This window comes from Onychostruthus taczanowskii, unplaced genomic scaffold (assembly GCF_017590055.1).
Source record: "Onychostruthus taczanowskii isolate IOZ18803 unplaced genomic scaffold, ASM1759005v1 scaffold156, whole genome shotgun sequence".
Lineage (NCBI taxonomy): Eukaryota > Metazoa > Chordata > Aves > Passeriformes > Passeridae > Onychostruthus > Onychostruthus taczanowskii.
Genome location: NW_024498751.1, coordinates 268041 through 281672, shown reverse-complemented (window position 1 = coordinate 281672; position 13632 = coordinate 268041). Strand labels below are relative to the sequence as shown.

The following is a 13632-nucleotide window of genomic DNA, read 5'->3' as shown; positions in this document are numbered from 1 at the left end:
TTAACCTTTTTCCTCTTTAAGATCAGCCTACAGAAGCACAGCTGAGTTTTCAGAAAGTGTTTTATTCACTGACTGCTTGCAATGATACAGAGAGCTTTCAACAGAAGTGAGAAGGTATTGGGGGAAGGAATCTTCCTCTTAGAATTTCCAGTGTTAAGGCCTTCATGAAATATGTCATTATAAGGAAATGAATGAACGCATTTGTCACCCTCTGGGACGTCTCAGAATGGCTTCTATTTTTATCTCTTCTTACCCCTTGAAGGAACCAAGGACTAACATTTGCGATTCCTGATTGAGGATATTAATGTTTTAAAAAGCTGCTATTCCTTCCAGGGCAGTAAAGTGAATAACCTCTTTGGGTTTTTCACTGGTTTGCCTCTCAAAATGAAATTTTGGTGACTGTGTTTCTAGTAAGATGTGTCTTACTAGACACCATGCAAACCTATTCCTGTCTATTTATCTGGTATTGAATCTTAACAAATCTGGAAGATGTATGATCAGCCAGTACATGTGCAAAATATGTTTGTTTTTCCTTTCTTAAAGTATTTTTGCTATGCTACGCACTGTTTAGTCTGAACTTACAGAGCCCAGAGAACAGGTTCATGTAAAATCATATGTGTTTACTGAAGCTGAAGGGCTGAGTGGAAAAAAACAAAAAAAAAAAAAAAAAGAGAGAATTAAAAGGATGCTTTCAGAACAGAAAAATCTCACGGGTAACTGTTGTATTAGTGCTAAACCCTCTGAGTGTAATGATCTGCCTGCCTGGAGCAGAAATATTTTTATTTATAGTCAGCACAGTGAGAAATCATTAGTCCAGTTACCAGTATATTCATGCCTTGAACACATGCCCACAAATATAAGAAGGCTTTTTGAAAACCTTCACCCACTACTGCAAGACGGGATGAGACTTATCTAAAAGACTGTTGATGTTGTATTTGATGAAGCAGATGGGTCACTGCTGAGCACACACTATTACCTTGCCAGAGGCTGGGTCTATTGTCAGAGCAATACTTCTGGCCTCCACTGGCGCAAACAGCAAATGATCAATGCGGAAATTGAGAGTGGAGATCCCACCAAAAGGAGACGGCAAAGACGTTGTTTCACAAGGTTATATTCTATGGAGCAAAGATTTCATATATATTTTCATTCACTGCATTTCAAATTTCACTCTTCACATGAAAGCATTACCAGCCTAATCACATGTTCACTGTCTCAGGATTTAGCATGGAGAAGAGGACAGGTTACTGCACCCCTGAGTGACCTAGTACAGAAACACAGCAGGCCTGCATTTTTCAGAACTTTTTCTTCTTGATTATTTCCCCTGCAAAATTAAAATAAGCAATTTAAAAGCAAATTTAAATTAGCATATTGAGGACAGTTTATTATTTATGAGATGGAAATCAGGATCTTGGATGACTGAACTCATTAAAGACACTTTGGAACAGTTCCCATGTATTTCTTCCATGGTACCCACACGACAAATAATTCACACAGTAATTAATGCCATGTCTTCCCAAACAATACGTGCTTCCGACAGGAACTGTTCAAAAAGGAAATGCAAGAAACTGCACCAAAATAGCAATAAGCTTAAAATACCTATCAGCAAAACCAGGAAGTTTTGTGTTAGGGCAATACAGATCCTTTAGCTGAACTTGCTGGGCCAAAGACATCCTTGAATTAGCTCACAAATGGTCAGTGGAGCTAGAAGGAGGGAGTTTGGCCAGCCAGGCCTCTGCACTGGCACAGCTTTTGTCTCACCTTGTGTCAGGGACTTAAAACTGACAGTGCTCTGTCATCCCGCCACACAGACTACACAGTGTAGCATAAGAGAAAGAAGTCTATTTTCCTCCCTAGCTGCAGCCCACTGGGCTATTTGCATTTCAGTGAATTAAATACCTTTCCAGCAAGGTGACTCGCTGTAAAAAGTCTCTACAGACACAGTTACACTGCACAGAGTGCAGCTCTGGGATCCCCAGCCGGGGCCAGCGCAGGAAGCGGCAGCAGCGCAGCTGTGTCAGCACAGTGCCGTGCCCGGACCAGCACACTCAGGAGCTGGGGAAATAATTAGCTCAGGCAGCCTGCCACATTTTCAGTGCCTAAGAGCCCTGCATGGCAACACGGGGAACCTGACCGATGCAGTGGCCTCTCAGTGGCTCCCGCTGTGCTGCAGGGCCACTTCTGAAACGCGGGAGAGAGCTGGGCGAGGGTCTTGCAATAAGGAATTGCTCACTTCCATCTGCTCTTCGCTGCTGGTGAAAGGCTGTGGCCTCACCACTGTGCTGTGGTACTGCATTTCAGGGGCAATGAAACAGTCCAGATGATAGACATTTGCCATCACTGGCCAGGGAAAGGGGCCTGCAGGGTGGGCAGGGATGCTGTGTTCTCAGCAAATCAGATATGTGCTCCCTTCCAGGGGGTAGTTACTCACTCAGCACCTCTGTGAAACACTGGTCATATCTTCTAAGAGGAATTCAAGCACAGAGAAATGAAATCTCCCCAAGGAGATCTATGTCAAAAGAGAGAATTGAAGCTAGATCTACAGATTCCCACATTTATCATCCTAAAATACAGTTTATTCTTTCTTTCTAATCAATAAAGCCATGTAATGGGACATGATTTTTCCCTGTCCATACATTTAAGTTTCACATCACAGCCACCACCATGGTAAGAAAGAGTCAGCAAGTTACAGATGTTAGCAGGACACCAGTGGGAAGTACTCTACACTTGCTGCCTGGCAGAGCAACAACAAGGGCAGAAACTAGAAGGAATGAAGCATGAGGGAGGGACACCACTGCTGAGATCCCTGGGACATGTTAGCCCAGAAAAGAACCTCACCTTTTGACTAGAAATCCCACTGTCAGGCAAGCCTGGGACAAACATTCAGGAGAGAGCCATCTCTCTCACAATCCACCTTACTGAACCGTGGGATTTCCATCATGTCTCCTTGGAAAACAAGAAGGGACATGAAAAATACAGGGCATATTGGCTCTTTTTTCTGCAACCTCAACAAGCAGCTTCATAAGTCCAATTCACTAAGTGGGATGGAATTTTTCTACCCCCTTCCCACCAGGCACAGGCAACTGGATATAACTCAGCCTCATGCACATCCAGTGAGGATCTGGTCCAGCTCTGCATAGCAACATGCCTGTCTCTTTTTATTTTTGTCTCTCTAAAAGAGAGCTCTCAAAACAGTCAAATTGGTTTTAAGTTATTTTTAAAGGGACAAAGGGAAACATCAGAGGTTGAAAATGCGCAGCAAACAAGTGAAAAAAAACTCTGAAAAAACATGCCTTAGAATGGTAATTATGACAGACTAAACAATGAGTGTCATCAGTGTAATGGTACACAGCACACAATACTGTTTCCTACTCAAATATTTGCAGACATCTCTGATTTTTTGTTTTAATGAAATCTCATCTAAGTATTGAATTGATTTTAAGAACCATCCTGAGGCTCACAAGAGCTATCGCTGTCAGAAGCCCTGTCAGATATTTGAACTGCAATTTGTCTCCAATGGTTCCCAGCTTGAGCTAGAGAAATGCTGTAAATATATCCATTTAGGAGGTGACGAGTCTGAAAACTCACTGCCTGCAAAGACAACACCTCTGAGAGGAGCTGAGGACCTCTCCAGCCATACAGTTACAACACGAATTTTAAGGATCCCCACATCTTGACAAAAACTTTTGCTGCAGATTTTCTGTGCTTCTGAAACATATGCAGGAACTGCTCTGTTGTGTGACTAAGCTGTCCTCTTCGGATGGCTAAGCACCTGGAATCCTCTCCTCATTCACTACATATGTGCATGACAAGTATGGGCTGCAACCATGAAGCCAAAGGAAATAAATCAAATCCTTCTGAGGACTTCTGAAAGCTTCACAGCTATTTGATGGGAAGTAACACAGTTTAAACAATGATACATTAATTAATTATAAATGGCAGCATGTGAACCTCTGGAATTTCTGTTAATCCAAATGAGTTTCTGATGGTTTATATAAAATACGAAACTGAGAGAAAAGCCTCTGTGTGCCAATAACACCCAGGTATTTAAGGAAATTGGCTTTGAATGTTGCTGGGCATTATACAAAGAATATTCAATGACCTGAATCCTGAGGTTGACCCTTCACTATTGTTGTGTTTTAAGCAAAAATGTCTATTTGCTTTAATAAGAACTCTTTTCAAATAAAGGAAATCACCTCAGATGCGACCCTTGTGGATATGTCTCAGTGTCATGTTCAATATAGCTCTCTGAACTCCTGTATTTGCGACAACCTGCTTCCTGTTGGCTCTCACAGTACTTGCCAGATTTTTCCTTGTTTCCTTTAGATGTCTACTTGGACTGAGTTTTGCTGCATCTAAGAAAGATGATGATGACTGCTCAGTACAGAAGGAGAAGCTGTGCTTTGCTGCAGTCACATTAATCCCTGAAGAAATTTGGAATCAGAAGACAACCTGGCATGGGTTGTATTTCTAAGCTGGCTGTGAAAACCACATGCATTTCAAAGGCCAACCATTTCCCCCACCAATCCTCTGTGCCACCCCTGCTGACTTAGAAGAAGTAGCTCAGCCATAAGCCCCAACTCCCTCCACTCTGAAAAAGTAAAATACTAAGGAAAGTGATGAAATCATTAAAAAGACAGCAAACAGATGGATGTTTGCCAAATGGAGAAGGGCCACATGACTAGGCAAAGAATGTTTATTTTAGCACTCCCAAAGTCTGCTAAAGATAGTAGAGAGTGAAAATAAACGTGATAGCTATGACACTGAATTAAGAGGAGTTCACAAGCATCTTAAGGGTAGCAACACAAGGGAGGAATTTTGGAGCTGTATGTCTGAGTAGGTTCTGTACCAGCTGTTCTGACCACCCAAACAATGGGACACTTTGTGTACAGGAGGGTACACACTGAGAAGTGGGGCAAAACCACAGTATCCTTCATTTTGATGGATAACAAAATGCCAGTGGATGGATAACAATAATACCATTGCAACTATTCCTAGACTGCTCCATACATCACTAGATCTGGGTCAGCATGAAATTAAGGATCATGAAGTAGAATATGGACACAGAAAAGTTCCCTGCAAAACTCTGCACAATATACCAAAACATATGTAAACAGCAATTTCTGAATAGATTCAGCTTTCTTCTTTGACCTTATTTATTTTCAAAACTTCTTCTAGATTCTTCAAGAGAGAAACCTAAATAAATTGCAAAAAACTCAAATGCTTTGCTAATGTATTTTATAAATTTTTGTATTTTTTCTGAACTGATGAAGAGAGTTATCGAAGACTGCCATGCTAATTCCTGAATTTCTTCCTGTTTATTGCCCCTTCACAAGTGGCTGACTCAACAGACAACTGAGAAAAGACTAAATAAGTTTTCTCTGGGTGGAATTTTAAGCTGGAGTATTTTAAGAACTGCTATTATGTTGCAGCTGAATATTCCAGCAGACTGTCTGACTCCTTTCTGAATCAGAGTGCCACCAGGCCAAATATTTGCACAAATTCCATGCATTGCCCTGTACATTCTGCACAGAGAAGAGAAATTTAAATGCAGGTAAACAGTGGCTCTTTATGCCAGCATTTGATCTCTAAAAAATGCGGTCTTTAGAACAACACCAGAACAGGCAGATTCAGCTGTGAATCTAGCAAAATCCATGCTTTCTCAAAAACTTTTTTAAATGTCATATGTGTCAACCCATAAACAGATATATAATTGTATAGACAGATCTCTTTGTGAAGAGAGATCGATACATCTGAAATTGTACAAGAATTAAGAGCAAAAAAAAGACATCTCAAAGCCTTCAAAAGATAGATTTGCACCAAAGTTGCTGAGTTGCTGTTAATGATACCAGTTGTCTGGGTTAGAATTTTTTGAGACAGAAAGTTGGTACTTCAAACACACAAAAAAGGTCAGTGAAAGATTTCACTGAATCAGCAAAATTCCTCAGTCTTCCAGTCTTTTTTTAAAAAGCCAGAAAATTTGAAGTCTATTTATAAGAAAGGAGAACTGAGAAGAAGCAAAGCTATTTTAAAAAGATTACTAAATGTAACTAATGTAGATTTGAATATGTACCTTGGAGTGGTAGAGGGTAATGAAACTTGGCTCCATAACCCTACTTCTGCAGCATGACTGTTTTCTAAATCACTCTTCAGTGATATGCAATCTAAAGAAGTCTTATCACAAGTATCTTTTAAATGGTGTTAGTAGAAACTAAGGCTATTAAGAAGAAAAATACTTTTTCTTTCTCCTAACTTGCAATTCAAAACCACAATGTTGTTTTCTGTTTATTTTGAATAGAAATATGCTCTCATGACCGGAGGATTGACTTAATAAAACATACCAACTGCAACAAACTTAAAACTCCTTCCTCCTTTCTATTTAAATAGTTGTTTTGTCACTAGCTTGCTGACTGATCTTACACAGCTTATTAACACCTATAGTTTTCACAAGTATTCCATACTTTTTATTTATACTGTCTGTGCAGAACAAAATACAGGAATTGTCTGATTTTCAGGGCTATGAAACTGAAAACTTCTGCATGTAGAGATTCATCATCTTTAAAAAAGAATATCGTTCCTCAATAATTCACCCCCAAATTCCAATTGCAGTTACCACACAGAAAGATGCATCCTCCTCTACAAAGATGGCAAGTGTGTAAGATGGCAAATATAAGATAATAGAAATTTGCCAAATATGGCAAATATAAGAGAACAGAAATTGTGGGCTAAACCTCATAGTTACAGTAATGTCCACCTATAAAATGGGCAAAATGCTGATCTGTTGTCTTTGCAGGCAACTTCAAGAGTGACCACTGTGAAATCTCTTGTCAATTTCAGTGTAACAGGAAGTCTTTCCTCTGCCATTTCTCCTTTATGGAGAATGTCTACTAAACTATCAGGCCCTCCTGGCTGGAGGAAAAGGAAACACAAAAAAGCAGATGACAGATGGCAGGACATGAATACTGTAGTGAAACAGACTGGCCATTTGTCTTGTCTGCTACAATGCCAGTACAGTGCCACACATGAACACTGGCAGCCTTGATGGCAGAAGACATGTAGCTCTTTGACTCACGTGCTTAGAACAGTGGCAGCAGAGGAACTGAAAACTCAATTACGTAATTCTTGAGTCCTGATCACAACACAGGAGTAAAACTCTTTAACTCTCTTTTCAGACATAACAGCTAACGAAAGGTGTCCTTTAAATAATAATCAAGGGATCTGACCAACAGCGAAGAGTTGGATTTTTGACCACCTCCTATTGGTTTTTACTTTTCTAAAAAATTGTGAATTGACACCTGAAGAAAAGTGGGGGGGAAAAAAAGGGAGGAAATAACCAGAAAGAGAGAGGGGATTGGTTCTTCTTCCACTTACTTTGCTGCTGGTAAATGGTGATGGTGTACTGTAATTTTAATCCAACTTCCTCAGTTTAGGACATGTTGTTTTAGAGTCAACTTACTAATTGAAGAAAACAACACAATTTTCTTTCTATCTCAGCAAGTATTCCTTGTTCCTGTGGCAAGGAGACTGTGGTGTAAGGGAAGGATGGCCAGAGAGGGAAGGGCACACTCTTTGTCAGGCAGCAGGTTGAGGAATGAAATTCTTCACAAGTGTGTTCACTTCAACTCCCACTTTACATGCAGACAGGAGAGAAAATGAGAGTTTATCAATGCATATCCAAGATACTGTGGAGAGACTTTTCAGTATACACCCCTTGACACAGACCCCCATGTTTCTCTTAGAGTGGGAACAGGCTGTAACTATGGATAGGACAAGAGGAGATAGTCTTAAGCTGTACCAAGAGAGGTCTAGACGGACATTAGAAAGAATTCCTTAACAGAAAGTGTGATTAGATATCGGGATGGGCTGCCCAGGGAGGTGATGGAGTCACGATCCCTGGAGGCGTTTAAGGCATGGCTGGCACATGGCACTGAGTGCCACGGTCTGGTTGATGTGGTGGTGTCCGGTCAAAGACTGGACTCAATGATCTCAGAGGTCTTTTCCAACCCAATTGATCCAGTGAGCTTGCGAATGTGAAACAGTTTAAGGTCGCTCAATCCCTCCACAAACAGGGCCATCCCACCTGAGCTCCAGTCTCTTGAGAACTACGGTGGGGAACACACGACCAGGGTGTTCGGAGCCGAGGGCTGCTGCCACGACACACCAGGCGCTTGTGACAGACCCGGGGAGCACCTGTTTCCGTGGGCTGCCCCCCTCCCAGCCACCAGAGCAGGCGGCCAGCATGGTTGCTGGAGGCACAGTGGAGCCGCTGGAGGCACACACCCTCACCCCCGCCGGTGGGACGCGGGGCCGAGCAGCCCTGAGAGCCCCCGGGCCCGAGCGCCCCGGCATAGGCAGCGCTGCTGGCACGCGACTCTCGCGAGAGAGCGGCCCGCCTCGCGTGCACCCGCACACACAGGGGCCTCTCGCGAGAGCGGGGCCCGCGGGCCGGCATGGAGCGGCTGTTCGCGCTGGAGCTGCTGGTGGAGACGCTGCGGATGGCGGAGCCGGGGCCCGCGGAGCTCCGGGGACCTGCGGAACACCCGGCCGTGGCGCTGCGCCTCCTGGACTTCCCCACCCTCGTGCTGCGCCCCGCCGCCGCCGCGCCGCCCCTGCGACCGGGGCAGCCCTTCCCATTCGGCCGCGGCAAGCGGTGCCTGTTCCGCTGGCGTCCGGACTCGCTTTTCGCCGCCCTCCGCCGCCGCCCGCTCCGCGCCCTGTTCCTGGCACTGCCCGCCGGGCTCGCCCCGGGACGCCCCCGCCTCCTGGGCAGCTGCGCCGTGTCCTTGGCCCCCGCCGCCGAGCTGCTGCAGCGGCCCGGGGTGCCCTCCTCCTGCGACCGCCGCGGCCGCTTCGCGCTGCGGGACACCGCGGGCCGCCCCGTCGGGGAGCTGGTCTTGCGCTACCGCCTCACCAACCTGGAGGCCGGTGAGGCGAGTCTCGCCAGCCCCCGCGCTGCCACACCGCCTGCCACCACCCCTGAACCGCGAGACGAGGAGAAGGAGCAGGAGGAGGGTGAGCAGCTGGAAGGCAACGTCTATTGCCCTCCACTGCTCTATTACAGCCGTGAGCCGGCTGAGCCTCAGCGGCCGCCAGCAACAAGAAGGCAATGGGAGCATGTCGAGCCCCAGAGACCGCAGAAGGACAAGGGCCACAGCCCACCACGTCCCAGTGCTGGGCCCACGCTGCTGCACCCCGCCAGCCCTCGAGAGACCCAGAACGCCCTGGTGCAGCTGCCACTGCTCAGTGCCTTGCTGGCGGAACTGTTGGTGCTCACCCGCAGCGCTGTGCCTGCTGCTGCTGTCCACCCCCATCTTGCCTGGCTCTACCAGGCCCCAGGGAGTGGGGACACAGCCTCACGGCCCCCCAGTCACTCTGCTGCCCTGAGGCCTGCAGAGACACCTGTGGGGCCTGGCAGGAACAGTGAAGTCATGAGCCCTCCCTTCAAACAAGGCTGTCAAAAGGCCACCTCCCCAGAGTCTTCTGGGGTTGGGAGAAGACCCAAGAAAGCTGTGCCTGAGGGACAGCCAGCCTATGAAAGGAACTGCAAAGCTAAGGAGAACAGACCTCCCAGAAAGAAATTGTTGTATGGGCTGACAAATACACTGAGGCTACGGCTGCAGCAGACCAACCCAGATAAGCTGATAATTCATGAAAGGAGGGAGCAGTACAGAAAAAAGCAAATGGAGATGCTGAAAGAGAGAAGCCCCTTACCCAAGAGAAAACTGGTCAGAAATACTGAAGAACAGCATGTGGTGTCTTGCAGGCACTGTGGCACAGGAGGCAGTTCAAAGCAGAATAATCAGTTGGATAAAATTGTTCAGACTTCATTAGAAAACAGTGCTCTCTCAGAGTCAATTTCTGTGACAGGAGATAAACCCCTGGCCTGCAGAAACAGTCTGCTGCAAGTCTATCCAGGAACGATTCAATAATTACAGCCCCCTTACCAGAGGAAACTCTGTTAAAATCTGCTCATGAGGAAAAGTATGCAAAAGCTCAACTCCCAGCAGCATTCCCATCAGATGCTAATGCAAAAGGAAGTTATAACAATGCAATACATTTAATCCATCATAAAACCATAGAGCACGATGATGTGTCTGTTTTAAGTGGTCATAAACTAAGCCCCAGCAGGAGTGTTGAAAACAACTCTGAATTCATATACTCTGATGACTTCGTCGCTAGTCCAGAGAACTCAATTTGTTCAGAAGATTTCACCAATGCTGAGTGTACAGGCAGAGACTCACAAGTTCGTGAGAGCAGTCCTGAACCTCTGTGGCTTGAAAGACCAAAGCAAGATAGGTCAGATACAAAGCCAGAATCCAGCAGGTCCAGAATTTCAAAGACAAGTCAAAGAGCTCAAAGTACTTCAGATCTTGTGCCAGTTCCTTCAGCTTCATCTCCAGTCCAGTCTTTGAGGAGCAACTGTGACTTTAAAACCAGCATGGGAACTAGTGCTGAATCTGCTGATTCACTTAACCTTGCTGAGATGGAGGCATCATTATTAGATGAAGAGCGGAAAGCCCAACAGATGAGTAAGGAAGAGAACAGGGGTGATCGACATATTAAAGAAATATCTACGCTGAGAAGCAAACAAGTTAAATCTGATACTGATCTGAATACAGGAAAGGGACAGACCTCTACAGGGCAAAAGCAGTCAGTAAATCAAGTTAGCTCTTACTTGCCATCTAACATGTCTGATCTTGAACTTAGTGTTCTGGAAAACAGCAGGTCAGACAAAGAAGATGATTTTCTGGAAAAACTACCTGGCCCTAATCAGTACAAAGACATCAGTGAACTTGTAATCAACAAACTCCCAGGATACACAATGTAATTATAAGTTTTCACTGTCTGGATTAAGATACTGTATTTGAACTTTGTAAATCCTGTTACATTTGGTTGCACTAAATTTTATCATGCACACTTATTACATCAGTGAATTTCGTTATGAGACTTTTCAAATAAATTACTATTTGAATCTCTGACAAATGGTGTCTACAGCCTGACTTCAGTGTCAGTATCTTATCACAAAGATAATCCAAACAGCACATGAAACATAACTTACTGTCGAAGCAGAAATTAATACAGAAGCAGCAAAAGCAGCCAGTACCCACAAAAGTAGTCCAGGGTAGAAGTAATAACATGCTACCAGAACAGCAAAGTACAAAATCCATTCCTAACCAAACAAAAGATTTTCTTCCTCCTGAAAATTTCCAAGCTTCCTTTTCATTAGAAATAGTTACTTAGAATATATAGTCACAACCAGTAGCATCACAGAATTTTATCAGCTACGCAGTATAATGATGTGTTTGTTTCCCTTTTCCATCACTAAATACAGTGACCAGAACTGGATGAGCCCTTTTAGAGTTTCTTAGGTTGAAGTTTCATTTAAGTCAGATTTTCACAATTTATTATTGAATAGTGTAAGAATTATTGGTGATAGTAAATCTGTATAATCTGGGCAAGCTTTAAGAGGTGGATGGAAGTTACTTGACCTTGAAGACTAAGGGTGTGCAAGGAGTAGAGAAGAGCATAGTAAATCTTCAATGCTTCACAACTCCCTGATTGCATGCTCTGACTCTAGGGAAAGAGGTGGGGTCAGCACCCACAGTCCAGAAACTTGGAACAAATGAGCATATTATGTCATGATGTAAAGGTGTGAGGTAATGAGAAATTGCCATGTCTCCTTTGCCATTAAAATAGTTGAACTGATGTCTGCTTTTGATTTCTGTTTGCTTTTTATGGCTTCAAGTTTGATCATTGAACTTCATGTCTTCTGTTTAACTACCAAGGTTTTTCTAGAGTCCATGTGCTGATCCTGAATTTTAGCGGTGTTTTTGACTTGAATTTCTGCCTTAGTTTTTAGTCTCATGTACCCACCCTTTCCGCCCTCTTTGAGTAGTCCATCTCCTATGTCAGCTTTACCTTGCTAACTATCTCATCAATTAGGAGAGTTATCCTCAGGGTTAAATTACAGATTTATCCACTCCCCTTTTCTTTATAATTTACAATCTGTTTTTTTCCACAACTTTTTAATTTCTCCCTTAATTTTCCCTGTACTTTATTGCAAGAGCCTATGTTTACACTTTAACATCTTGGAGGAGCATTTTCCTTTCCCTCCTACTATGTGTTTATTTTGCAGGAATGACAGCACCTCTCCTATTTAAAGCATGAACATCTGTGAGTATCTATTGGAGTATCTAGTGTTGACTTCCTAAAAACCATTAGTAATATTTTTAATCCAAAGGTAAGCAGCTGAAATTACCTATATACCAAAGGAATCTCTGGCCAGAGCAAGTCCTAAATCTTATTTAGGGTGTCTTCCATCAGCTACAATGTTAGACCAAATTTTTTTTTCCATTTTTATTCCAATGGCATGGACTTCTTCGATACACATGGATTCAGGCTGTCATTTATATATGGCAATTATTCTGATTTTATTGATGGAATAATGTCTTGCACTTCTCATGAGCAAAACTGTCATTAAAATACAATGCTCACCAACCACTTTTATAGTGTGACTATTTAAATGAGTTGCTAATGCTACAAGTCCACAATTTGAAGAACTTTATTTAAGAAAATTTTATTTCAAAAATAAAAGTTTATTTTCAACTCTAAGCAGATTGAAACTCAAGGGCAAATTTCCAGTCTTTTTTCTATCCCCTGTTCCATCTTCACTTTTCAATTTCCAGAAGCAAATATGGTAGGAGCAATATTTCTTTTGTTTAAATAATGAAACTAATCTCTTTTCAGCTAATTTTATTTGGAATAACATTTCTAATGTTTACTGTGTAATAGCATTTATAATTTTACCAGGATAACAATGAAAATGACAAAAAATGCATCCTAGGAAGACAACAGAAGACATTACACTAGAACAAAATTGCAGCATCATGCTTGTATGGCTTAGCTTGTTTTTTTCTTTTCAAATATATACTCCATGTAGTGATTATTGCATGGAGAGGTTAGCAGGTAGTTTCTGGCCCCAGGGATAATAGTCTTTTCAGATATTACTATCTTGTTGTGAGAGTAAATGAATTTTTACTTAACATTCAAACAGCAACTCTCAGACAAAAAAAATGGGAAAGAACTTTATTATTGAAAACTCATAAACCAGTATATTAGCAAGAAATAGCTGCTAATGACAAGAGGATTTTATGTCAACAGAACAAAACAGAGATATTATTACCAATATAAAATATTTTTAAAATGGCAGCGGCAAACTCCCTTTTGTACAGTTCCTTTGATAATCTACACCTACATTATACTAGCTAGCCAGTTTTGTTATTACAACTTGCAGCCTGTAACCCTGTTATCAAGTAGTTAAGATCAGAGGTTTAACAAGAGATGTCTCTAATGGAGGTATTACACCATTCTTTCATAATTTCTAAACTGTAAGGGCTGAATTGCATGGATGATGTTTGTGCAGGGGATATGACAATATTCTGGGAGAAGCAAATAACAGTAGCACATACACTACAATTCTTGCACAGTTGTCCCAGAAGTATCATAAATACTTAAGAATACATGGTCTCATTGACTCATTACATCTAAAAATTTCCTCACTGCACACTATTAAACAGGAAACTATAGTTACTTCAAGTTTTATGTTGTTGTAAACTTTAAACTTTACAGTGAAAT

The 13632-nt window shown here is 42.7% G+C and overlaps 1 protein-coding gene across 1 annotated transcript; it reads left to right on the top strand.

Moving 5' to 3' along the window:
• The first annotated feature begins 8428 nt into the window (after window positions 1-8428).
• On the top strand, window positions 8429-11336 carry MAP10 (microtubule associated protein 10). Its single transcript, XM_041399135.1, is given in 2 exon segments — window positions 8429-9867; window positions 9870-11336. Coding segments are annotated over 2 exon segments (2376 nt in total). The 5' UTR covers window positions 8429-8447; the 3' UTR covers window positions 10826-11336.
• Window positions 11337-13632: the final 2296 nt, after the last annotated feature.